Source organism: Citrus sinensis, chromosome 9 (genome assembly GCF_022201045.2).
Source record: "Citrus sinensis cultivar Valencia sweet orange chromosome 9, DVS_A1.0, whole genome shotgun sequence".
Lineage (NCBI taxonomy): Eukaryota > Viridiplantae > Streptophyta > Magnoliopsida > Sapindales > Rutaceae > Citrus > Citrus sinensis.
Genome location: NC_068564.1, coordinates 28,821,672 through 28,846,737, shown reverse-complemented (window position 1 = coordinate 28,846,737; position 25,066 = coordinate 28,821,672). Strand labels below are relative to the sequence as shown.

The following is a 25,066-nucleotide window of genomic DNA, read 5'->3' as shown; positions in this document are numbered from 1 at the left end:
TGGTGAGCCTTTTTTTTTTCCGCCAATTTCTCCAGGCCAAAAAAGTGTTTACGTACATCATCATAGCTGAGATAAGATGTTGGAGCCTTGCAAAAATTGCCAGCTGCATCAACTTGCTCTCCAATATTTCTGTTGCATCATACGCCAAGTACAGCCTCATCTTCACACCTCTGCCCATCAGTTGCATCGCAGAGCATTGTTTCACTAAAGAATTTCTTGGGTTTGGCGGTAGCAAATGATAGACGACAGCTTTGAAATATGATGAACCACTTACTGCCATGACCCATGTGACCAGTGGAGTCCAGTCCATTCTTTTTTATATATAAATTGGTAGAAATTTGTGCATGAAAATATGACATAAGATTTATTTTTATTATTTTATTTTCATTCAACTAACTGTAGAATATCACATTAATTTATATAAAAATTTATACCTACAGCATTACTAATGTGATTTCCTAAGCTCAAAAAAAAAAAATAATAATAATAATAATAGTTCCAAGTCTTTGTGGACTCCACTTAACCTTGGATTCCAAAAAGTATTGACTTAATTTTGGAATTGAATTGGACAGGTCCGTGACTGTTATTTAGCCTCAGGTTCAATTGAACGTTCGTCCATTACAAGAAATTTAGAATGGTTAAATTGTGACTTCACTGCCTACATTTGTCTAAAGATCTTTTAACGGATGGATTACAACTTACGGCGTCTAATTTTACATTCGACAAATAATCAAAATTATTACTTGGTTGAAAGCAAGAATTTCGTTTTACAGAATTGAAGATTTATATGCGTATTCTAAATATTTTGAATCAAATCAAAAGTTTTTCTAATGCTGTTCTCACTCTCTCTCCATTATTTTGTAACACAATGCAGCATCAAAGTGTTTATCAATGTATCATACTGTTCAAAGATGGCACTTGTTAATCCTCTTGCGAAGGCAAAAGTATGCACACAGCCTGTAAGCAAGAGCCATCCCTAGTAAAACCCACACTTCTTGCAACCCTCCACTTAAGTTCACCGTGTCAAATGACGGCGAGCTCTGCAGATTCCGGCATCCTCCTTGGCTCTCGCATTCATATAATTGGTCGCCATCGTATTGAACCTTCAGAAGCAGTCGAAATCCGTAGTACAGGAAGGATAAGTACTTCAGCCACTGCATAAATTTTGGTATGTGCTGCATTGAAAACATGCTGTAGCTTTTAATTTGCATACTGTTGTGTATAAACTGATGTACCTTGAGACACAAGCAAATGACAGTACCTGGACGTAGTAGCCTCCTGTGAGAAGAAACAGCATGAGTATCAAAGAAGCAATCATTCCAGCTCTCTTGATACTCAAAACTGCTGCTCCAAAAAGCTCCCCTGCCCCCTAATAACAGAACGAAAATCATTCAATAACAAAACAAGCAACAAAAAAAATATTTTGGTGTTGCTCGACTTACTTGGCTAGTGATGGCCACCAAGAGAATGGCAAATAATGTCAAGAAGAAGCAGGGAACTGTTCTTTTGAAACCAGCCATGAAGTATACAATGACCATGAAAATTGTTGGATAAAAAACATGTGCCACCATGTCACAGAGAGTGCTACACACATAGTACACGCTTAATCTGTACATATCTGCTTTTCTTTCCTTCACCAGATAGATTTTCTCAAATGGAAAGACGTATACTGCTCCGAATATTGATGATGACGTCCAGAAAATGCAGATGTAGAATATTAGACCAACCTGCAATAAAGTTTTTGATGATGAGATTAATGGTAGTGTTTGCAACTGTTGTGGCTAATTAAGTAGGTGTGTTTTTATTACTTGATCTCTAAGTTGAGCCTCGGTAGTGGACTGGGATTTCCACCAGAGAAGGCCAAGCACAACTGCAACGCCAAGTGCTTGAACAAGTCTTAGCTTGTCAAAATAGTCCCTCCACCTCTCTCTGAAAGTTCTCCTTGAAATTATGTGAAACTGATCCCACCAAGACAATGTCCAATCTTTCTTCACTTGAATTTCCAATTGAAGATGCTCAGGAATCTTCTTGTTTCGATGATGTTCTTCCTTTTCTTTTGGCTCCAGTTGAGTTTTGTACTTGAGTTGAAGATACTAAAACGAAATGAAATAAATTGTAAGAGGACAGAACAGAGGAAATAGGCAAGAAAATGAAGTGTAAATTAGTTCTTACTTTGAGTACTTCAGAATCTGAAGCCCCTTCAGATGCAGACAAAGCTTCAGGGACACTGATGTCAGTCACCTGTCCGGTTGCTAAATCCAGCAAGAATTCTGCAGGATTCATGGCAATTTCTGGGATAAATCCCAAAGACGAAAAATACTCCATAGACTCTCTGGCCTTGCCATAGTACACCGGGTAGCCTTCTGATATTAGCAGAAGTTTATCAAACATGTGAAACATTCTGCTTGATGGCTGATGAATTGTTGTAATTACTGTCCTTCCTGCCTATAGATTCATTAAACACAATCTTTAAACAGCATTGTTAAAAACTATTGTTAAATGGCACCAAATAGGCATCGGTTTATTATACCTTGGCAACCTTTTGGAGAACTTGAATTAATTTGTTAGCAGAAGTGGAATCAAGGCCCGAGGTTGGTTCATCAAGCAGCAATAATGAAGGATCAACTAGAATCTCATAACCGATGCTTGTTCTTTTCCTTTCTCCTCCAGATATTCCCTTTATAAATCCTCCTCCAACTCTTGTGTGTCGACATCTATGGTTACACGCAATATGTATTCAGAGAAATTTTCAGCTAAAACAAAGAAAATGTCCACAATCACAAGCATAACAATCATACCTTTCAAGGCCAAGTTCCTTTAAAATCATCTGCACTCTGGCATATTTTTGTTGTCGGTTCATGTTGCCTGGAAGTCTCAAAAATGCGGCGAAAACTAAAGTTTCTTCTACTGTCAGTTGAGGCAATAGCACATCATCTTGCGTCACAAATCCAATCCTGTACCAATGTTAACACTATCATTCATACTGCATAGATGAGTATAGAAGTTAAAAACCGCAAAAGGAAAGCTTGTTCAAAGTTTGCTAAACCTTCTTTTAAGAGCAGGATTATAAGGGATGTCATTGTAAGTGATGTTTCCTTTAACATCATCCGTTAATCTTCCTCCTACAATCTTCAACAATGTTGTTTTGCCACTGCCAGAAGGACCCATCAAAGCCAAGATTTCTCCAGGGCAAATGCTCCCTGTTATGCCCTTCAGAATATGTTTGTAATCCTTATCCAAGCTCAGCTGTGAGGCCACTTTTGATACCACTGATTTCACAGGATTGCTATCAGATGCAGCCTTGTTAATTCTCACCTTGTACTCCACATCTTCAAACTGCATCGCACACAAAATGACATGATAATAAAGCATTTCCAAAACTTGTTTTCAAGAATATCTTCGTAATGCATACACATTTATACCTTGAGAAATATGGGAAGAGGTCTATCTTTCTCGATACTCGAGCTCTCATCCACAATATCAATCTCTGAGTACCTGTTTCGAAGATAAGCTTGTGACATGAACTCAATGCTGTGACCAAAGCCATTGCTACCAGCTGCAATCTGCATGGACCCCATTGTTGAAGGTGTCAGTGATGACATGTCTTCAATTTCTTCTTCTCTTCCAATTTCCATGGTTTGATCAGACACTTTGAAACAGCTTATCTAGTGGGAATATTTAATTTTTATGGGGTCTGATGAAAATCAAGAAATATAAAGTGAATCAACCATAACAAACCAAATGCTTTCCTATATAACAACAATGGAGAGTTTGGGTGGTTGTTAGGCCACAGGCTTTCCATGGATGAAATTTTGGGAATGTGTAGGTCTGTCTTGCCTCTAGTTCTCACATAATCTTGTAGCCATTTTGACTTGCCATGTAAACATGCCAAGAACATGACTAAAATATTTCTTGTTTGTTCATTAAGAAAATTAAAATGATTAAAGTACTTGTTATTGGGTGAGTTCACTTGGTAAGGTCTCTTAAAATAGTATAAAATGTCTTGAAATTAAATACTTAGTTTATAATTGCAAAAAATAATATGAATAAATTAAATCATACTCGCAAATTATTTAAATAAATTTGAAAATGAAAATCTGATCTTAGTTTATTAATTTAGAAAAAACACTGAATAATAATAATAATAATAATGACTGAAGATGTATTTATTAATTTAGAAAAAGAAATATTCGTTTCAAAATTACAACATTGGAACGACATCGTTTCATGATCTCAATCCCGCCATCAAAACGGTGGCGATTAACATGGTTCCCACTTCACGACAGTCGAAACAAAGCAAAAGCACGAAGAACAAGAAAACAGGAAAGGCGCAAAACACAAAGCAAAATGGAGGAGTCAGAAGTGATATTGCTGAACTCGCTCAAGAGCGGTGGCGTTTCGATCCCGGCCGACGTATCGTCGATCAAGGACCTGACATCGGAAACCTTAGTCTCGATCTGCGGTCAGTCTCTGAATCTCATTTTCAATACGATGACGTTTGGCACTTCTCTGCCCCATTCAATGGCCGAGAAATTCAAGATCTGTACAGACATCTCGTCGGCGATTAAGAACTTAGGTTACATCGGCGATATCAGTTATTACAAGGTAAAGACCAACAACAAAAAAAGAGCAAACCTTACTGCATACTTAGCTGAAAGCTTTGACTTTTTGATGAACTTAGTTTGATTTGAGATGAAATTTAACTTTTTTCTGTGTTGAAAAGGCTTAGTTAATGAAGAATTTATTCTAATTATGATTGAATTTAGCTTCTAATGCTGCAAGATTATGTTTTAGAGCTCTGTTTTCAATAAGTTTCATTTCTTTTTCTCCCTTTTCACATTTGAGAAATTAATGTAATATGAGCTGTAAGTTAGTACTAGTGTAATCTTTAGAAATTTAAACGTTCTGGATTTGTAGTGCTTTAGAAGCTGTACTAGCAATTGTAAAAGTGCTTTTTTCGGGGAAAGTACTTTTACAGTAAGCTTTAGAAATGAAAATGACAAATTATGAAAAGTTGGTGTTGATTGGAGGTGTGTTTTGAAACATAGAAGTAAGTGTAAAAGTGCTTTAGACTAGGGAGTGATTTGGAAACTTGCATTTAAATGTGCTTTTGGAAAAGCGATAAGTTAGCATGACAGATTTATTTCCCCTGGTGATTTTTGTTTGTGTTAGCATGTTTTTCTTTAATTTCTGCTGTTGCTATGCTTATTGTTCTGAAATTATGCTGAAAACAGATTATATGTGTTGATTGCGGCAGTTCCTGTATCCGTCTGAAGAGGACTTGTATAAGTTGATCAGATTCTTGGTGGAGAGGCTTTCTGAGTTGCCTAAAAAGGTAAAAGTTGCTGATGGAAAGGGTGTCGATGTTAGAGGCAATATAAATAAGAGCACGTTGGAGGGTAATGGAGAGACAGATCTGGATCATCAGAAAATTCGAGACCAACTCGAAGAATGTAGATTGGAGAATGAGTTGCCACAGTCATCCAATTCTGAGGATGTGGCTTCGGATAGTGTATCAAGTTCCAGGGTACAAGATTACAACAAGAATGATGTAACTGGGGTGATAAGTGGGAAGGTATGTCCATCGGAACTAATGTAACTGGGACTATATTGTAACTGTGATGTTGCAATCCCAGTTATACTGTCTGCCAATATATGTTTTTCGCATGATTGTAAAATAGAGCATCAAAGAGTAGTTAAATCTCTTAATTTGGACGGTGACACATGATCAGAAGAATGGAAAGGGATTTCCAAGTTCTTTGTGCATAATAAACTTATTGGATGTTTGCTATTTAAACAGATAAAAAATCATGCTGACAATTTACAAAATCGAGATGAAAGTCTTATGGAGGCTGTGACTGCAAAGACTTCAGAATTATGCGATCCTGAAGAAGAGTACCAATTGTTAAAGGCAGCAGCAGAAATGGCATTTGATGATTCTCATCCAACTGAATTTTACCTTGAGCAGCTTGATGAGCAAGTTGGGGCTAAGAAGCATAATCTTGTTGAACTGGAGTTGCAGTGGTATGATATGAATATCCAATCAATTTACATTGAGACTTATTATCATTGGACTTGGAAAAGGCATATTTACTTGGCATTGATGATTTGTGTTAGGGATGCTTTAAAAGAATCTTTAGAAGAGAAGAAGAGAAGTCTTGAAGAATCTCTATATGCAAATGAACTAGAGGCTCAAGCAAAGCTCCTAAAATTGAGGGAAGTTGAATTAGAACGACAATCTGTCTTGTCAGAAATTAGGAAGAGGTATATTATCAAAATTAAATTGTGATCTCTGTACTTTCTTCACACTTGCTGTTTATGTTTGAACTTTGAAGAGTTATTTTAATGCTTGTCAGTGTAATTAGGATAACTGAGAAAGAAAACTTCTAGAAGACATGATGTTTCTGTTTTAGGCAAGGGTATAGAAGCTTGTATCAGAAACAAAGAAATGAATAAGTTACCATATTATACTTAGCAAAAGATCTTCCATCAAACCTTCACCTGTTCTTACTTGGATGTCTTCTCGTTCTATAGGGAAGACGAATACTCTAAACTTTCAGCTGATCTTGAGAAGCAACCGAAAGTGGCATCTAGGAGATCCTATATTGAGCGAATAAAGGAGATCACGAAGAACAGTCGAAAAGTAGATACTGACATAGAGCGAATACTGAAAGAAACCAGGGAGCTTCAGTTAGAAAGTAATTCTATCCAAGAACGACTTCATCGAACCTATGCAGTTGTAGACGACATGATTTTCCGGTATGTGTTTTCTAATATTTCTTTAGTTGACATCCTAGATCAAGTTATTCCCAAGCTGGTAATTGAATTTGGATAACATACATCTCATTGTATATGCAGGGAAGCTAAGAAAGACCAGGTAGGTCGGCAGGCTTATAGACTTCTCACTCGCATACACGAGAGCTTCGAGCAAGTCTCTGAGAAAATCCTTGCTACTGATAGAGTACGGAGAGAAATTGCCGAGTATGAAAAGAAGCTAGCAGCTGTGGCCTCCCGAAGCTTAAATGTTGACAAACTACAAGCTGATGTTGATGTCATTATGAAGGAAAACGAGTTCCTCGAGCAACAATTCCATAGAGATGGTTAATTCCATCTTTTCAGCTTTTAAGATACAATTATTCGCGGCCTTTGAATTGAACTGCAGTATACTTATTGGGATTGTAAATCTGGAAAAGAATACATACGTGTGTCACTTTCTTTTGTTTCCTTTGCAATTGTCGTTCATGTAGTATGTACAAAATTTAATTTGGCATTGGATTTCCTCAGCCTCAGGTCACCATATCCTCCCACATTTTGTTTCCATTTTTCCTAAATTATGTATGTGATTTCATCATTTTTACCATGTAAGATTGCTCAGGTTTCCCAACAACTAGAGCTGGGCAGATGAGAATTAGATGGTGGTGACTTTAGGGGCAAACAAACAGACAGAGCAACGTATCGGTTGTGTTGTAATAAATAATCTTTTTAACCTTTTTCGGATGTAGCCAGCACATCACTTTCATTAACAACCTATTAATGATTTTGACAATTTACCCAATTTAAATTAGTTCGCCAATAATATCGTAATTGGCAAGCCAGAATTTAATGGGACCCATTATAGTTTTATAAATCACAGTTGATCAAGGGCCAAATATAATAATTTGCTTGTTACATGATTAAAAATCTTTACACAATATTTGGCCATTCACTCAAATTAGTAACCATCTTAAATCATATTACATAAGCCACCCACTCATGGGACGCACTAACAGATCAAGGGTCAGTATCAGTTTCAAGTGCTTCTAAAATCCCTGCCTTCAAGTGAAAACAGCGTTTAACAAAAGTTTGGTACGTCATTTTTATCATGGACCCAACTGTATGATATTATCTACTATCATTTATATGAGTAGCACATGTCTTCGGTTGACTGTTTCTTAGATTACATCAAACGTGATGTTTCCTTAACTTCTCCGGAAGCCAACAGCAGTTGAGACAATCTAACTAGTCACAAGTTACAATGTTTAAAAGCACTTCTGTTTGAAGTGCTTCCAAAGTCATTCCACAAGACATTTGGCACAGACTCATCAATCATTGGTTCTTATTTGTGCACCACCAATACATTCAAGCACATATAACAAAAACTCCATTTTTATTCAATTAACACTCTCTCTAGGACTCTTCTCTCCGTATCTGCAATATAATCACCAAGTTAAAATGTACTTGTCTTCTACCCATTTCTAAAGCGTTTCTTGTTTTCTTTTTCTTTTCTTTTTTTCCTTGAAAATCAGGTTGTTTTTGTTCATAATATGATGCATTTTGATTAATATGATAACCAGCAAAAACACTTTGCTGGGTTGGTAAATGGGGTTTTTTGATTCTTTGTTGGAGAGACATGGCAGAAAGTTCATCAAATGCAAAGACAGTGATGCAGGGGAAGCAGGTGCCATTTCAATGAAACCCTCAGTTACATAATCTTCGAAGTTTCAAGAATTTTTTTCTTATTTAATTATAGTTACTATTATTATTATTTTTATTATTTTGGCACTGGATTTTTATTCTCTTCATATGTGGTGTTCAGTTATGGCTTCAGTGATGGACATTTAATTTTCTCTTTTTTATAATTACTTTGGTAGTTGGTTACTTGGTTCTATATGTGTATTATGTTGGTGCAGTCTCTTCTGGGATCTTGTTTCCCTGTTATTTTATTTTATTTTTTAATTTCCCTTGAGTATAAATGTATAATTTACCTATTACCTAGTTTTCGTTTTGAATTTCTACCATTAAGAAAAATTTCTGTGTTTTCTAATATGCCAGCACGGCTGCTCCTTACCTAGATCAGAAATCCCATTACACGACATTGCATGTTGAACATTACATGGAAGATTTTTTAACTTTTGTTAGAGATATTTATTCAGAAATTGTTTGTTCTTTTAATGTGAATGAGAACTTTGAAATTTCTTCCTGTATGTAAATCAAGACATGGAAAAAGTAGCATTCAGTTGCTAGTTTTCTTTGTTGTCCATGACTTGATTTTGTTCTTGAACTTACTTTATCCTCATTGTCTGAATTATCAGGACGAGCACTGGAAGAAATCAGAGGTGCGCTCTATAATGAGATTCGAACCTCAGATGGAGCCAAGCGGCAGCAGCAAAAAATTTGTGGACCTGTCGTAGCAATGACATTCAATTTCGTGGTTTCAGTTGGAATTATTCTGACAAACAAGCTTGTCAGTTCCCTTGCCTCCCCTTCTCAAACATTGTAGTTTATTAATTTCAGAAAATTTTGCAATCTATGGTGGCTCCTTGCGTCCTTGTAACAGTATCCAATGTTTGTTATGTTTGTGCTTACAGGTGATGGGACAAGTTGGGTTTAATTTCCCAATCTTTCTGACCGTAATTCACTACGCTGTTGCATGGATACTACTAGCCATTTTCAAGGCATTTTCAATTATTCCAGTCTCCCCTCCTGCTATAACCACTCCTTTCTCGTCACTGTTTGCATTGGGTGTTGTCATGTCTTTCGCCACTGGCCTTGCCAATACCAGCCTAAAGCATAACAGGTTTGAAATGTTTCATACATATTCTTCAGAATAGCGATTTGTCAGTTGTAAATATCTCAAGTTTCCTGTATAATTGCATGCAATGTACAGTGTCGGCTTTTATCAGATGTCCAAAATTGCAGTCACTCCTACTATTGTTCTGGCTGAGTTCATCCTCTTTAGCAAAACTATTTCTTATAAAAAGGTGAACATTTCTTGAAGACACAAGATGCCTTCTTGGGTGTAACATATTGGCCATGTTTTAAGCCATTTCTGACGTGGTCCATGCAATTCTGCAGGTTTTGGCTCTGGCTATTGTCTCAGTCGGTGTGGCAGTTGCAACCGTAACAGATTTAGAGTTCAATATTTTTGGCGCTATTATTGCGGTTGCATGGATAATCCCAAGTGCTATAAATAAAATCCTGTGGTCTAATCTACAACAGCAAGGCAACTGGACTGCTCTAGCGTAAGTACTTTTAATCTTTCATAATTTGGCAAGTGTATCAATCAATCACTGCATGCAATCCGCGCATACATAAAGAAGGATTTCTGATTGTAGGTTGATGTGGAAGACTACTCCTGTCACAGTTTTCTTCTTACTAGCTCTGATGCCATGGTTAGATCCGCCAGGAGTGTTATTTTATAAGTGGAATCTCAATAACTCATCCGCCATTTTCATCTCAGCTCTCCTTGGTTTTCTCCTACAATGGTCTGGTGCTTTGGCACTTGGGTGAGACTTCATTCTTGCTTTCCATTTACCAATAATTTCGTCTTTTAACTTGTTTGAAGTAGCTAGTTGTGTACATCAAATACAGAAATTTTGGTAGAATGTTTCCCATTTTTGTTCTGTGTAAGCAGGGCAACTTCTGCAACTTCTCATGTTGTTCTAGGGCAGTTCAAGACCTGTGTAATTCTACTTGGAGGCTATCTTCTTTTCAACTCGGATCCAGGGATTGTCAGCATTTGTGGAGCCGTTGCAGCTTTAGGTGGAATGTCAGTCTATACATCACTTAACTTGCAAAAGTCGCAAGAAACTTCAAGTAAGCAGCAGCTACCTAAACATAATATACCTTCAGACAAACCAAAAATCAATGCTGAGAACAGCATAGATTCAGTTGCAACCAATACCACAATTGTCTGAGTTAGGCATTCCGAATCTATGTGGGATGCAGAATATGTACAGGGAAAATTTTGGAATTTTTCAACCAAAATTATCTTCTTCCAGCGTAATAACATTCTCATCCTCCTGCTTATAAAACAGACCGCACTTTGGAGAATTGTAAGTTCACAGAAGTGAAAATTTTGACCAACCTATTTTCAGAATATAAAGATATTATTTAAACTGAGAAATGAATACTAGTTCATGGAACATAATGATGACCACAAAGAGGGATCCCTTCATTCATCAATTCAACATCAAATATAGATGCCGGTTTCATATATCAATTACAGCGATATACTTCATCATTCCCCCTAACAAAATTTAATATACAGATTATAAAGGAGAGATTGGCAGACCAATCCCTTCGACTTAAATTCCTATAAGATCTTATGGAACTAAATAAGCTTAACCTGAAAGCAAAAGAGAAAGTTTGCTACCTTAGAGAAATTGACCAAAAAAGTAATTCATAAGATGCCAAACAACTGAAAACTTGCACCTCTCACGTTCATGACTTCAAACATCAGGAACATGTTTGAGAATTGTAAGTTCACAGAAGTGAAAATTTTGACCAACCTATTTTCAGAATATAAAGATATTATTTAAACTGAGAAATGAATACTAGTTCATGGAACATAATGATGACCACAAAGAGGGATCCCTTCATTCATCAATTCAACATCAAATATAGATGCCGGTTTCATATATCAATTACAGCGATATACTTCATCATTCCCCCTAACAAAATTTAATATACAGATTATAAAGGAGAGATTGGCAGACCAATCCCTTCGACTTAAATTCCTATAAGATCTTATGGAACTAAATAAGCTTAACCTGAAAGCAAAAGAGAAAGTTTGCTACCTAAGAGAAATTGACCAAAAAAGTAATTCATAAGATGCCAAACAACTGAAAACTTGCACCTCTCACGTTCATGACTTCAAACATCAGGAACATGTATCCCCACTCAAAGACTGGCCATAAAAACCTACGACCCATATTATATTTACACTAACATCAGGCCAGAACTTCAGTCCCTCAGAGTCCTTGAGAAGTTATGCTAAGATTAGTAACTGGGATTCCAATTCATCTGTGCAAGCTGAGGCTGCTGATAAGCACCAGATGGAGGTCCCATAGTATCAACAGCTGCCGTCATAGCTTGAGTCTGCTGCAATAATGGATTAACATTTGAAGGTGCAGCTAGTGTCTGAGCTGATTGGTAAACTCCAGGGAAGGCACCATGGCCGGTCTGCGGTGCAAATGCAATGTGCTGTCCTTGAAGGGTGAGGTTATACAGAGGATTGAGCTGCATGTTGGATAAATCTTGTCCTGGTGCAGTTATGTAGACTGAGCCATCACTCTGCAATGACAACTATTGTATTACATTCCATCCAAAGTTACAACAGCTACAAACTAGTCTAGTATTCTTGCACTATTGCATTTCACTTGCTGGCTAGCATATGTATTGAAGTTAGCAGCCCTCCCCTCCATCACAATTTAAAATCACCTTGGTTCCAAGCTTAAAACATATGCCAATATAACACAATATATCTTGATGAAAAGCAAGTAAAAAGAATGTACAAAAGAGAAGCAGCAAAAGGAACAAAAACAAACCAGTGGTCTTGTTGTGTAGACATGATTATCTTTCAATTGAGATGCTGCAAGATCCTCGTTACTAGCAGATTTCCCAGAGGTCCCAGAAGTAATAGGATTGAAACCACCAACAGGGGAAGAACCATATGAACCATAGCCAGATGCAATACCGATATGAGGTGGGTTTCCAGCATTAGTTCCTGCCTTGAATTGTGAAAGAGGAAACTTGACCCCAGCAGCAGCTGCTGCTGACGGCAAATACAAGTTACCAGTTGAAGGCTGCTGAGGAAGTCCATTGGGGCTCAAAAACTGATGAGGCATAAAATAAGGTGATAGGTACTGGCCATAAGGGAGGAAGCTTGGAAAAGGATGCCTGAAAATCTGAACTGGCGGAGGAGGAGCAACAACAGAGCTCTGCACAGATGGAGCCGGGCTTGAGCTAGGTGCCAGGGAATTCCCATTCTGTACATTCAACAAAGAAAGTATCAGAAGAGCTAACAGCTTCAGAAAGTAGGGAAAGGGCAACCAACAGAATTACCTGCCTTACCCCGTGCAGAGTAAAAAGGCACTAATAGCGACAGAATTTAACTATCAAAACTATGATATTATCAACCAAAAGTAAATATCTATCAATTCCATCCTTGAGATATCTTGTTCCATGCAATGTAAACTTGTGAACTTTATGCAGTAATTTATTCTTAAAGAAAATGTAGCATTTCTTAAGGTCCTAAACAAACCAAGTCAACATTCAGTTAAGATCCTGCATCCTGAAGGCTATATCGGATATTTTGAGACTTCTCCAATTCTTGATTCCATGCAAATCGGGTCCCCAAAAAATCAAACAAAAAAGTCTCTAACAGAAAAAATGCCATGTTGCATACATATGATCTACATCAGTTGACACCAAAAATAAAAAAAGAAAGTACAAAATCATGATGATTAAGAAAAAATAGACTTAGAGAAACACAGTAGAAGAACACCAAATACAGAAGTGGGACAGGGCCTTACAGCAAAGTTTGAATCAAGAGAAGCATCACATGCATGAGCCTCAAGTCCTTCCATTTGTACAAGGTGGCTCCCAGGCGAGGGTAACACGAAACCATAACTATAGTTTGCAACACTTAGAACAGTGGATTTTTGTTGGCCTTCTGGAAGCAAAGGCATTTCCTGCTTTGACTCGTCATGCTTCAATTCTGTGCCTATTTGCACATCACCAACTGTTGAAGGGACTTTATCAACAAGTGGGGGAGTCTGTGGATGATCAAGAGTTTCCCCTTGAGTAGTTGAGGGAACACTTTGACTGCTGCAAAAAGGTCCCAAACAATCAAACATGCAGTTGATAAGGCTTTATTGGGATCAATCAATATTCATCCTATGATCTGCATATAGTGACTGGAATAAGCAGAAGATAAATTTGAATCGATGTGAACCAATTTCTGGAAACCAGTTTTAGATGACAGAATACAGTTAAATCATTTAGCAGTAGTCAAGTAGAGTATGAGAAACTAATATAAAGCATCCAAAAATAGTTCAGCATTCACCAACCTCGTAGAAGACTCCTCAGCGGTTTCATCACTCCCACAAGAATATTCAATGGCAGCCACAGAGTTTATCTCACCACTGGTGCCATTGACATACTTTGTTGCTAATCCAAAAGAAGCATCAATGCTTCCAAAAGTCAGCCCATTTTTTACAGCTTCAGAGAATTTGAAGTGATTAGGAAAAGTAACATGCTGATTATCAGAAACAGTTGACTCAGGAAGCAACTGAGGATTGGCTTTAATTGCAACACTCGCATCAGCTGAAGTTACCACTGTTTTAGTGCATAAGCAATATGAAAGAATGAACTTTTGAAGCAACAAACAAACAACAGAATAACATTCCATAGCATGAATCTGTAAATGATAAAATACTATACTAGAAAGAAAAGGAAATCGAAATAATTCCTTTTCTTCTGCAGTCTGATTCATTTTTGAGAGAAATTGAGGACTATACCTTTAGGAAGTGCAATGGATTCTTGTGCTGGCAGGCTATCATTGACAGAAGAATGGACTGACAAAGTACCGTCTAAGGTTGATAAGGATAAAGACTCTTGGGACAGCTGATTCTTTTCCACTTCCTCTGAATTGCTATCAATCTTTTTTTGGATAGATTTTGGAGTGTTTGAGGCTTTCTTTTCACTCTTGGATGACTCCTTGTCCACATCATAAGAATCATCTTTGTTTCCTTGAATATGGTTTGGTTCAGCAGCTTTCCGATTGCTCCCTACTTCACGTACTATCGTGCCCACAGCACCAGCATTCCAGGACACGGGTGATGCCAGAACAGGATCTGAAGCCGAGGAATAGACCCCAGATACAGATGATGAACTGGTAGAAGTAGGAAGGTGACTAGAACTCGACATGGACTTTTCCGGCGCAACTCCAATGATTGAGGCAAAGGTAGGAGTGGGCGGCAGTGGTTTAGTCCCGAACTTTTTTGCATCAACAGCTGTACTATTTTGAGGTTCAGGAACCATACCATCCACAATTAATTGAGGGTCGTGCCCGTTATTAAGGCTTCCGTTGGATAGACTTGAAGAGCCATTGGGCATGGCAATTGAAGCTCTGTAAATCAGTTGAAACAAATACAAATTTTATAAGTTAAACACATTTTTCAAGAGGGGTTGTAGAAAATAGCATTTATAATGAAATTTGGTTTTATAATTACTTTGTCCCATGAGACACTGCATTAATTTTTGTTTTCCGTGGAATTGCACCTCTCTCTGTGAGGTGATTAACTCCATTTTCCCTCCGAGAAGCGGCATTCCTTCCGCCGCCAGCAACTGAGAAGAGCATTTGTAAAGAAGTTTATTAATTTTCTGGAGACAATTATACCAGAAACAGCATTTTACAGTTCTAAAAAGAGATTAAAAATCTAACAAAACACTGAATAAGGGTGGACGGGGTTAAGGTTGCTAGAGACGCAAATGAGTAATACCAACACTAAACACGAATTGGAAAAATAATGCTCTCGGAAATCATGATGTCCATGAAATCCAACATGAATCATATCAACTAACATGGACGACAAAGCATCAAGATGAGGCACCGGCATTCTTGTCCTTCAAGGAAACAAAGCATATACAACAACTAGAATTCTAAATTTAGGCGTGTGAAAAGGGTCAACTAACTAAAGAACGTATAGTAAAAAACAAATACAACACATTTCAAAACCTTTGAAATAAGAAGTAGAAATCTACCAGAAGATGAATGATTGGAATAATAGATTCCCCGACCACCTCTAGCTCCTTGTCCCTGGAATAATAAGTGCACGAAAAAGAAGAATATTATATAGACGCTGCACCACAGAAGAACACATGCAACAAGATGATCTAGATAGCAGGGTATAACTGGAATTGGCCTGCTCATTTCAAATTCATTAAATAACCAAATAGGTTAAACATATCAAATTCAAATGACAGCAAATACCATCCATGCTTAGAATCAATGGGAACATTAAAGCTGATGGGAACAGAAATGATCAATTAGTTTCAAGAGGCAGTAAATTAAATATAATCTTTCCACAAAAGATAGCAAGAGTTTTGTCCAAATAATGTTACTATCAATCCTAAATTTTTCTTTTCACCCATCAAATGGAATAAGAATTCTACCTCCTTCTTCCGATCCCGTTTCTTCTTCACCTCATGAAATGTATCTGCCGAGGACAACAATAAACTGATCATATCCAACTATAAAAAGAGAACTATACAATCTGTTGTAAGACAATGAGTAAACTCAATATACAAATTGCTAAACATTCTAATTTACAAAACAGAGAAACCCTAAATGCACAATGCATTCAACCTAAATACACAATGCATTCATGTAAACTGAAACTCCAATAATACACACTCGAGTACACATATGCATACATAACACTAAAATACACCAACTTTTTCCACAATTCCCAATTGCAAAAAGGCCTCAATCCACTGCATCAACACACAAAACCCACATATGAAACTCATTAATCTTCGCATAAAACCCCAATGCATATAGAAAAACAGCTAAATAGTGAACCTTTTGCACAGTAACCAAATGCAAGAAACAAAATAAAAAACAAAACTTTATAAGAAAAACACAAAAAGGAAATACATTCACACAAAACCCTGACGTAAAAGTCTCGTATGGATGTATTTATATACCTAAATAGAGGAGCTTTTGGGCGGTCTCATTGGGATCCATTGAGCAATCCTGAAGAACAGAATAGATCTCTTCATCACCGTGCTGCTTGCCCGTTGTCTCCCTTATGCTCTGTATTAAGGGGCGTACGTGGGCTGGGATCGTAACCCTAAACCCACCGTCGTCGCCGCCCCTACTCCTGTTCTTGTTGCTCATGTTATGTTTGTTTGTCAAGAGAAAGAAGGGGAGAGAGAGGGGGGCCGGGGGCAGTTATGCGTGTGTGTCTCAATTTGTGTATACGTGATGTTTATAGAGAGGCATTGGACGATTGAATTATTATTTATGCAGCTTATGAACTCTTTTATACAAAGATTTTGGGAAATTTTAGATTGTGTGTGATTAAAAGAATTAGATAAAATTGTTAAAAAAAAAATATTGGGTAAATATAAATACTATCAAATATTTTTAAAAGAGAAGAGTGTGTGTGTGAGTCTATACATATGTACATATATATTAAACAACTAAACAAGCTATGATAAATTATGTTGTAGTATTAAATCTATAAATTATGTAAAAGTTTTTATGTGTAACATAGTTAAGCAATACAAGTGATGAGCCCAAAAATAAAAACGGTCTGTATGTACTATTTATAAAAAGTAATGTAGCATATAATACGGTAATAATATGATAATATCAAATTCTATATGGTAATAATATGAGAATATCAAATTCTGTGTAAATAAAGATGAGAGGGTTTGTAGGTGGAAATTAAACACCAATAATGCAGAGAGAGTGCGTACAGGTGACATGGACAAGATATGGAATGTCAATGTAGGTGTACATGCCATTGGTCTGGGACTAAATAATAATTGGGTTCGGTGATAAATGTTGTTAGGGCCAATTATATGGAGGAATACAAAAAAAAAGGGTTATGATTGACGACTTTGAGGTACTTTTGGGGTTACACTGTGCATTAAAAGGACAATCATAACGATAACAGTGTCGTAACTTTTCGTAAATAATTTTATATAAATTAATGTAGTATAAAGAGATTAATTAAAAAGTAATAATAATTATATTTTTTAATTATATAGATTCATAATAATTTTATACTATAACTAATCTTCTCATGTCGCGTTAATTTGTGAAAAAATTAGAGGAAATATTGAGATAGGTTGGTTTGTTTTATTTATCAGTTTTTTGTTAGTGAAAAGAGCGACAAGGAGAGGAGTAAAGTATTTGTGTGCGTTTGGTTTATGCATGAACAGACATTCACATCAGAGTGAGAGGAAGAGAGGCCACAATGAATTGTCGCAAAATCACAATAGGATGACTAGAAAGCGACGCAATCTTTTACAAAATTTTTGTTTGCTTTATGCATTTGAGTTGAAAAACAGACCTCAATGATATGAAATTGCCGCAGGACTTTATATGCTTTTTCTAAAAACTTTTTGAACGAGTAATTGACGGGTTCGGCTTTTTATTTTTCAATAAAAAAAAAAGTATAGATTTATTTATTTCAGAGACTTTTTGAAGTTAATTGTGCTCCAAGTTTTCATGTATTTTAAAAACTTTTCATTTGATTTTTTTTCCCAAATTAGGAAAATTAGTTGGGCATTATTGAAATTATGGATACAACCAAAACACAGTAAGCCCAAAATCCTAACAGGCCCCAAAACTAATAGAAGCCCAATGTCCAAGCAGCCCAAAAAGTAAAATAAACCATAAACATCGGAAGCCGCTCTTTATCAGAGCCAGGTTTCGATCCTGGGACCTGTGGGTTATGGGCCCACCACGCTTCCGCTGCGCCACTCTGATTTGTTGTGAGGTGTGCCCAGACAAATTTATTTTAAATATATAACTACGTACGCAGATGACAGATCATCAACAGGCGGCATCTTATGAAAAGCAAGTTGGTGGGCACAAGTTGGACAGTCTAATGATAAAATAGTAGTGGTGGCAAAATCGTAAAAACGAATTTGCAGGCACCTGCTTTTTTATATTCTCCACTCGCGTTGTCTTCAAAACCCTAACCCTGAATTTAACCTCATTATTTTTTCCCCCAAAAATTTTCTCTCCTTTAATCTCCTCCTTTCTCTAGAAAACTCTGTTAACACGTCCAGGCTATGGGATCCAAATCGAAAGCTGATAATCCTCACACCGGCGACGGCGCAAGCCCCGGGTTTGTCTCTCTCTCTTTTCTTTTTCTTTTCCCCTTCAGTCGATTCAGTTAGCTTTTTGTTTGATTTCGTTAAATCATGTGAAATTTTAGATTTTTTTGTTTTATTTCTCAGCGAAATTGGTCGAAATCTTGTGATTTTCTCAAATTTTTTTCTGTTTTGGAATTTGCAGGAAGATTTTCATAGGTGGATTGCCTAAAGACACGACCTATGGTGGGTTTTGTTTTTCTTTTGCTTTATTTTTAATAATTTTTTGCATATGTATTCCGTGTTTTGATTAATTTTGTTGTGTTTGAATATAGCTACGTTTAATAAGCATTTTGGAAAATATGGTGACATAACGGATTCGGTTATAATGAAAGATCGGTACACGGGGCAGCCTAGGGGTTTTGGCTTTATAACTTATGCTGATCCTTCTGTTGTAGACAAGGTTATTGAAGATACCCACATAATTAATGGAAAACAGGTATTTATTTTTCTTAAATTTAATATTTTGTCTGTGATTAGTTACCAACCTTGTTTGTGGTCTGTTGAAAAATTTCCAGCTAGCTGAACTTAGGGATGATGTAGCTTAGTTGTTTTTAAATATTGTTTAGCCTTTTTTTTTTTTTGGTTTTTTGTTCATGGAAAGTATATTGTATATGGATTTCAAGTTCCTCCATTTGTTATGCATGAGATAATGATATTAGGTTTCACTTATAGAATAATCTGGTTGGAGTTGTAAATATTTCTTTTTACTTTCGTGCAAGCGGCATTGGATGGTTTAAACTTGTCTATTATTAGCTACATTATGTAGGAGCTCACTATTGCTTATTTGGCTGCTTTTTTTCCCCCCTCTCTGTTAAATGACCAGGTTGAGATTAAAAGAACTATCCCAAAAGGCTCAGGTCAATCAAAGGACTTCAAGACAAAGAAGATATTTGTTGGTGGGATACCATCATCAGTATCTGAAGGTATGTCTTCAAGTCAAGGAGTTGTTTTCCTGATTTTTAGCATATAAATAAATGCATAATGTCATGGAATGTGAGCTTGTACCTTTTCAGTGACATGTTTTATCATACAGATGAACTCAAGAATTTCTTCTCCAAATATGGGAAAGTTCTGGAACACCAAATCATACGTGATCATGAAACTAACCGTTCTAGAGGTTTTGGTTTTGTAATTTTTGATAGTGAAGAAGTTGTGGATGAAATGTTATCGAAGGGAAATATGATTGATATGGCTGGTACCCAGGTGAGCTTAATAGGATGGTCTCCAGTGAATCAACTTCTAAAAGGATATTTGTTCATTGTTTTTAATGTTTTGTTGCTTTTTCTCTTTGCCTTGCGGATATATCAGCCCGGGATTGTTTACTCAATTGATACAGTTTATGTGCAAAATAGCATTTTAGTGTTTTTTAAAATATTTCTAATAATTATAGGTGGAGGTTGTTACAGGTATAGGTAATCTCAGGAAAGGGCTACCATAATAGTTTGCTTGCAGCAAAACCTAGGTTAACTAAGTTGCTTTGTTGTAGGTGGAGATCAAGAAAGCTGAACCAAAGAAATCCTCGAACCCTCCACCTCCTCCATCATATGCTAGCAATTCTAGGGGCCGTTCTTTCAATGACGGCTTTGGTGGGTTTGGAAGTTCTTATGGGGGCTTTGATGGTGGGTTTGGTCCTGGTCCTTATAGGACACCTGCAGGTCTTGGTGGTAGGCTTGGTGGTGGGTATGGTTATGGTAGTAGTGGTGGAGAATACGGTGGTGGCTATGGGGGTTTTGGTGGCAGTAGCTTAGGAGGCTACCGAGGTGAACCTTCCCTTGGTTATTCCGGCCGCTTTGGACCCTATGGTGGTGGTTTTGGCAGTAGTTACGGTGGAAGTGGTCTAGGTGGATATGGTAGAGGCGGTGAAGGTTATGGTAGTTACGGAGGTTCAGGATATGGTGGTGGCTATGACTCTGGTCCAGGTACTAGTTATGGTGCAGGAGGTGGACTGTATGGAAGGGGAGGCTATAGTGGCAGTAGTCGGTACCATCCTTATGCAAGATCTTAGAATTTTCACCAAGGTTCCTAGATTCTTATTGTGCTCTGTTAGGCACTTCCTCACAAGTACTAGAAGTTTTACATAATAGCGGCAATTGAGGCAGCTTTTGAAGATCAGAAGACATATCACATTACTAGACTGCTTCTTATATTGTATGGCATAGACAAAAATAGATTGCTTTCAACTAGTGCTTGGTATTCTATTATGTGGCTCTAGTTTTATTTTCCAGTTTAGCTTGTTGTGTTATGTAGACTGTAGAAATCTCTTCTTTGGAGTTGTTATTGTTTTTTTTAGTTTGATGATCTAGATAGATTTGTGAATCAATTTCTTTTAGCTTGTTATATTTCCTTGTAGCAATTAGTCGCTTAAGTTTGATTCAGATAGAGAAGTATTTGACATTAGCCTAGACTTTTGACTTGGGTGCTGAAACGTCGTTGCTGTTTAGCTCACATCCTAGACTTGCATTGGTGTGGGCAGGTAGTATTTTTGTTGTTTTTTAAGATTTATAGAAAGGCCATCTTCTAGGCTTTGCAGATTTATGATTTATTTGTTCTTTTTTGATTTTCTTTGGAAAAACATTAGTGTTTATTTTTCTTTGGGGTTCTGAAGATGTGTACAGTAGGCTTCTGTTGCAATCTCCTTAACTAAATTAAATAACTTGTAGCTTTTTCCTTCCTAACACTTTTTTTTTGGTATGTGTCTGTTTTTCTGATTTCGATGACGGACAAGCCAAATTTGTCTAAATGTGTTTAGACTTGAATAGAAACAAGACATTGCAGTTGTGCCATTGACACAATGCTTACTTACATTGAATTGACATTGGTAGTTATGGATTGCCCCAAAAAAAGGGGTTTTATTAAACATCTTACAAATCAGTCTTTTGAGTCTTTGAGGATCATATTTTGATGTACTTGTTATCATGCATTGGCATTCGCAGCTGAGTGTAACAAACATACAGGGGCTTCTTGAAATTTATATATTTTGATTATCCTCGCTGGATGAATTGTTCATTGTATAGTTTTAATAAAACTTGTTGTTTGGTTACTTTCATTTCCTGAAAATTGTTTTTTTTTTTCTCTTCTTTTTAATAATAATAATAAGAATAATAAGAATTTAGCATGTTTATGCGAACAATTTAGGACCCTTCAAATATTGATCACAGTACCTAATATGTAAATATCGCGGAGAAACTTGATTTGACGGGTGCATGGTTTTCTTCTGGTCCAAAAGTTGTATGTTGTAAAATTGTTGGTAGGAGCACGATTTTATAAGTTGTCTTTTCACAAAAATTAAACGAACTACTCGATTGAGAAAAAGCAGGATAATAATTGTTTATTATTATAGATATTGGCTTCTAGAAGTGGAAAGATCGATGCCAAATTTAAAGATATTCTTAAATAATGCATTAATATTTAGGAGAAGTCTATCTTACAGATTCTGTAACATACATCCCCCACTCCATGCACTCTACGTGTCCCACCATGTGAAAACAAAGCAAGCAAATGGCACCACTGGGGGCTGGTTAACCTGGTCTGTATGTTACAGAATCTGTACCGTAGCTAGCTCCTAATATTTAATGCAAAGCATGCATTGACTTTTAATGTAAAAGCATGCATTAGAATTAATGATAAGTTTGCATTGATATTCAATGCAAAAGCATACGTTTGAAATAATGTTAAGCGTACATTGATATTTAATGCAAAGCACCTATTAAAATTAATGAAAGTGTAGAAGCCTATAAATAGCAAGTTTCGCCATTTATTCAAGCATCCATCATATTTAGTTAAAAAAAAGTTAAAGAGCATTTTCTAATTTTGGATATTAATTTCTAAACACATTTCTATATTTATTTTTCATAAATATTTATTTTTCTTAGATTTGTCTTAATAACAATTGTTATGCTACGATAACTGAAATTTGTTAGTCAACAAAACAATAACTATATCCTAAGTTGTAGCAGGAGTTTATTTAGGGCATATTAACAATTGAATACGCTCTCCTACCTTATTCTCCAGGGCATACAATAAAATCAAGCAGATTGCAAACTACTAAGTTCGAATTTTTAATCAAGTCTAAATTTATTTCAATCGAGAAAGAGTTTCTCCTTATGATATGTGGTATGGTAATATTTTCACCCCAAACAGTGATTTAGCAATATAAATTATACTTTTTATTATTTTTTTTACAATATATGTACTATCTGAAGTTTAATAGAAACTCTAGATGCCTTATAAAAGACCATACCTTTGTTAGAGCATGACGCGTACGTGATGAGTCCTTGAGCCAACTCATATCCTTAACATAGGTTAAGGTCATCAGAACCATTGAGCTACAAGTAGGGGTGTCAAAAAAGCCTGCACGGACCGGACCCGGCCAATCCGGTCCGAGCAAAACCCGGACCGCATGCACATAAAAACTGGACCCGGGTTTGAAATTCTCAAACCCGGACATTTCCAGGCTCGGGTCCGGGTTCAACACCAAAAACCCGGAACCTAGACCGGACCCGATTTTTTAATAAATAAAAAAAAAAGAAAAAGAAAAATATATAATTATGAAATTATGATATGTTGGATATTATTTAAATTTATTGTGTGATTATTGTGTTGTTGAATTTAATTTATTTACTTTATATATAGATTGAATGAGTTTAAGTTAGAAATTGGATGAATTTAGGTATTAAAAAGTATATTGAAATAATTTTTATTTATCATTTGTGCAAAATTTGCATTGTTAGTGTGTTATATATTTGTATTTGACTATTTTCTTTTTTAAAGTTTGAGATTGAATTAGTTTATTTGATTATTTTCTTTTTTAAAATTTGCATTGTTAGAGAAATGAAAGAAAAAATTAAAAAAAAAAATTGAAGTTATCACATGCGGGTTTAGAAAGTCCGGATCAAAACCCGGACTCGGAAAGTGCCGGGCTCGAGCTCGGACCGCACCCAAAAAAAGGGTAATTTTTAAAAATCACCCTTGAGGTTTGCCTCTGATACACCTAGAGAGAATATATGCATATATTGACAACATCCCCCCTGGCCGTTTATAAGAGTTATACATCCGTTAGGCAGTTGAGGGAATATTCAAAAATGCCCTTAACAACACATTTCAAGAAATGCTAAGATAATTTGATACTGTAGAAGATCTTGCTTTTTGGCGCCAAATGGAAAAGAGTATTGGAAAGGCTATTATACCCTTATGAATTTATTTTTTAACATTACACAATCATATATAAAACAAAACTGAATTAGGTGTTAAAAAGACTGAAATGCCCTTTAAACCAAGTATTTTAACAGTAACAATTAGGTAGTAATAAGACAAATAGATTAAAATATTTTAAAGTAATTAATATAAAAGCAACACTGATATTGCCGTTGGTAACCAACGGTAATATCAGTGCTGCTTTACTCTATTTAAATTGGCATAATTTGATTCTTTGTTTGCACAATATTCTTCGTTTGCAAATCATCTCAACTCTTATACTTGTCATGGCTTCAGCAAGTTCACAACAATCAATTGGATCAAGCAGTCAAGAAAGTGGAGGATGGAGGGATGAGATTAATGGCAACCTCATACGATATTCAAACAAGACATGTAGATGCTACAAAAGAGCTGCTTTGAAAGTGTCAGAATCGGATGACAACCCAAACAAGCTTTATTATTGCTGTATGGATAGTAAACATGGCTGTGGCTATTTCAAATTTTGGATTCCATCTCCAAATGATTTCAACAGAGGAGCTATATTTGATGGTATAAGAACATGTCAAGCAAATTCTGAGCTGCTGATGAGTATGCAAAAGGATATGAAGGAAATGAAATCAATTATGCAAAAAGCACAACAAAATAGAGTAAAATGTAGTGCTGTAAATGTAATCTTGCTCCTGAACTTGGTTTTTTTCATTTGTGCTATTGTAGTTTCAATAATAGGTGTAGTCATAGCTGCTAAGTAAATGTTTAGTCAACAAATACATGTAATAATACCTAAAGCAACTAAATGAATATGCATTAGCAAACAAATGGATCATCAAATGCTCTTTTGTAACATTTTTGTGTATCAGTGCAGTAACTACCCAGTGAAGCCTCCATTATACTCAAAATCAACTAAACTTAATCTCACCATCATTAGCCAACATACTTGAAACTAACTTATATCACCGGCCCACTTCAACAACAAATAATCACAATACAATCAAATCAAAGCACAACTGAGACTTGTTAAACTACTGGATGGTAAAGAAACTGTGCAGAAAAGTTTCCATTCAACTCCAAATCAACTCAAAGTAATCTCGTCATCATCATAAGATTGAAACAACAGGCATCACAACTAAATTATCAGATATTTAAAAGAAAGTGTATAAATTGAAAGTGACTAATTAGGCATAACCAAATAGATAAATTGCATTCCAGCAGAATT

The 25,066-nt window shown here is 36.2% G+C and overlaps 5 protein-coding genes and 1 non-coding gene across 9 annotated transcripts; 3 read left to right on the top strand and 3 right to left on the bottom strand.

The window, feature by feature from the left end:
• Positions 1-602: 602 nt before the first annotated feature.
• Positions 603-3,814, bottom strand: LOC102616572 (ABC transporter G family member 26). Its single transcript, XM_006474766.3, has 9 exons — positions 3,423-3,814; positions 3,047-3,336; positions 2,799-2,954; positions 2,531-2,714; positions 2,173-2,445; positions 1,809-2,093; positions 1,443-1,727; positions 1,262-1,369; positions 603-1,175 (listed from the first exon to the last, which is right to left on the bottom strand). Exons 1-9 carry the CDS (start codon positions 3,633-3,635, stop codon positions 906-908), a joined length of 2,064 nt encoding a protein of 687 aa, XP_006474829.1. The 5' UTR covers positions 3,636-3,814; the 3' UTR covers positions 603-905.
• Positions 3,815-4,254: 440 nt separating this feature from the next.
• Positions 4,255-7,283, top strand: LOC102616870 (uncharacterized). Its single transcript, XM_006474767.4, has 6 exons — positions 4,255-4,605; positions 5,258-5,575; positions 5,801-6,024; positions 6,118-6,264; positions 6,535-6,759; positions 6,859-7,283. Exons 1-6 carry the CDS (start codon positions 4,348-4,350, stop codon positions 7,103-7,105), a joined length of 1,419 nt encoding a protein of 472 aa, XP_006474830.2. The 5' UTR covers positions 4,255-4,347; the 3' UTR covers positions 7,106-7,283.
• A 739-nt stretch (positions 7,284-8,022) lies between these two features.
• Positions 8,023-10,849, top strand: LOC102617185 (nucleotide-sugar uncharacterized transporter 2). 2 transcript variants are annotated; one of them, XM_025097341.2, is made up of 7 exons: positions 8,023-8,437; positions 9,072-9,223; positions 9,348-9,556; positions 9,647-9,740; positions 9,835-10,001; positions 10,095-10,265; positions 10,431-10,595. In XM_025097341.2, exons 1-7 carry the CDS (start codon positions 8,359-8,361, stop codon positions 10,444-10,446), a joined length of 888 nt encoding a protein of 295 aa, XP_024953109.1. In that variant the 5' UTR covers positions 8,023-8,358; the 3' UTR covers positions 10,447-10,595. The 2 variants fall into 2 exon arrangements, with proteins under 2 accessions (XP_024953109.1, XP_006474831.1); XM_006474768.4 differs by having other exon boundaries at positions 8,026-8,437; positions 10,394-10,849.
• Positions 10,850-10,912: 63 nt separating this feature from the next.
• Positions 10,913-16,787, bottom strand: LOC102617674 (GBF-interacting protein 1). 3 transcript variants are annotated; one of them, XM_006474771.4, is made up of 9 exons: positions 16,474-16,787; positions 15,940-15,983; positions 15,529-15,583; positions 14,997-15,111; positions 14,283-14,893; positions 13,833-14,100; positions 13,296-13,587; positions 12,309-12,749; positions 10,913-12,054 (listed from the first exon to the last, which is right to left on the bottom strand). In XM_006474771.4, the coding sequence occupies exons 1-9, from the start codon at positions 16,664-16,666 to the stop codon at positions 11,761-11,763; spliced, it is 2,313 nt and encodes a 770-aa protein (XP_006474834.1). In that variant the 5' UTR covers positions 16,667-16,787; the 3' UTR covers positions 10,913-11,760. The 3 variants fall into 3 exon arrangements, with proteins under 3 accessions (XP_006474834.1, XP_006474835.1, XP_006474833.1); XM_006474772.4 differs by having other exon boundaries at positions 13,296-13,590; positions 13,833-14,088; XM_006474770.4 differs by having other exon boundaries at positions 13,296-13,590; positions 16,474-16,786.
• A 1,409-nt stretch (positions 16,788-18,196) lies between these two features.
• Positions 18,197-18,268, bottom strand: TRNAM-CAU (transfer RNA methionine (anticodon CAU)). The gene has a single exon. It is a non-coding gene; the product is annotated as a tRNA-Met (tRNA).
• A 158-nt stretch (positions 18,269-18,426) lies between these two features.
• Positions 18,427-20,949, top strand: LOC102618321 (uncharacterized). The gene is made up of 6 exons (XM_006474773.4): positions 18,427-18,632; positions 18,803-18,843; positions 18,933-19,096; positions 19,484-19,583; positions 19,694-19,863; positions 20,147-20,949. The coding sequence occupies exons 1-6, from the start codon at positions 18,577-18,579 to the stop codon at positions 20,663-20,665; spliced, it is 1,050 nt and encodes a 349-aa protein (XP_006474836.1). The 5' UTR covers positions 18,427-18,576; the 3' UTR covers positions 20,666-20,949.
• Positions 20,950-25,066: the final 4,117 nt, after the last annotated feature.

Coding starts and splice junctions, on each gene's coding strand:
- LOC102617185 (XM_006474768.4), top strand. CDS start 8,359: ATGGGGTTTTTTGATTCTTTGTTGGAGAGACATGGCAGAAAGTTCATC. Junction 9,224..9,347: donor TTATTCTGACAAACAAGCTT/GTCAGTTCCCTT, acceptor TTGTGCTTACAG/GTGATGGGACAAGTTGGGTT. Junction 10,266..10,393: donor TCTGGTGCTTTGGCACTTGG/GTGAGACTTCAT, acceptor CTGTGTAAGCAG/GGCAACTTCTGCAACTTCTC.
- LOC102616572 (XM_006474766.3), bottom strand. CDS start 3,635: ATGGAAATTGGAAGAGAAGAAGAAATTGAAGACATGTCATCACTGACA. Junction 2,955..3,046: donor AATCCTGCTCTTAAAAGAAG/GTTTAGCAAACT, acceptor ACATTGGTACAG/GATTGGATTTGTGACGCAAG. Junction 1,728..1,808: donor AGGCTCAACTTAGAGATCAA/GTAATAAAAACA, acceptor ACTTTATTGCAG/GTTGGTCTAATATTCTACAT.
- LOC102616870 (XM_006474767.4), top strand. CDS start 4,348: ATGGAGGAGTCAGAAGTGATATTGCTGAACTCGCTCAAGAGCGGTGGC. Junction 6,265..6,534: donor TTGTCAGAAATTAGGAAGAG/GTATATTATCAA, acceptor CTCGTTCTATAG/GGAAGACGAATACTCTAAAC. Junction 6,760..6,858: donor GTAGACGACATGATTTTCCG/GTATGTGTTTTC, acceptor TTGTATATGCAG/GGAAGCTAAGAAAGACCAGG.
- LOC102618321 (XM_006474773.4), top strand. CDS start 18,577: ATGGGATCCAAATCGAAAGCTGATAATCCTCACACCGGCGACGGCGCA. Junction 19,097..19,483: donor ACATAATTAATGGAAAACAG/GTATTTATTTTT, acceptor TTAAATGACCAG/GTTGAGATTAAAAGAACTAT. Junction 19,864..20,146: donor TTGATATGGCTGGTACCCAG/GTGAGCTTAATA, acceptor GCTTTGTTGTAG/GTGGAGATCAAGAAAGCTGA.
- LOC102617674 (XM_006474770.4), bottom strand. CDS start 16,666: ATGAGCAACAAGAACAGGAGTAGGGGCGGCGACGACGGTGGGTTTAGG. Junction 12,750..13,295: donor CTCTTGATTCAAACTTTGCT/GTAAGGCCCTGT, acceptor TTGAATGTACAG/AATGGGAATTCCCTGGCACC. Junction 12,055..12,308: donor TCTACACAACAAGACCACTG/GTTTGTTTTTGT, acceptor TTGTCATTGCAG/AGTGATGGCTCAGTCTACAT.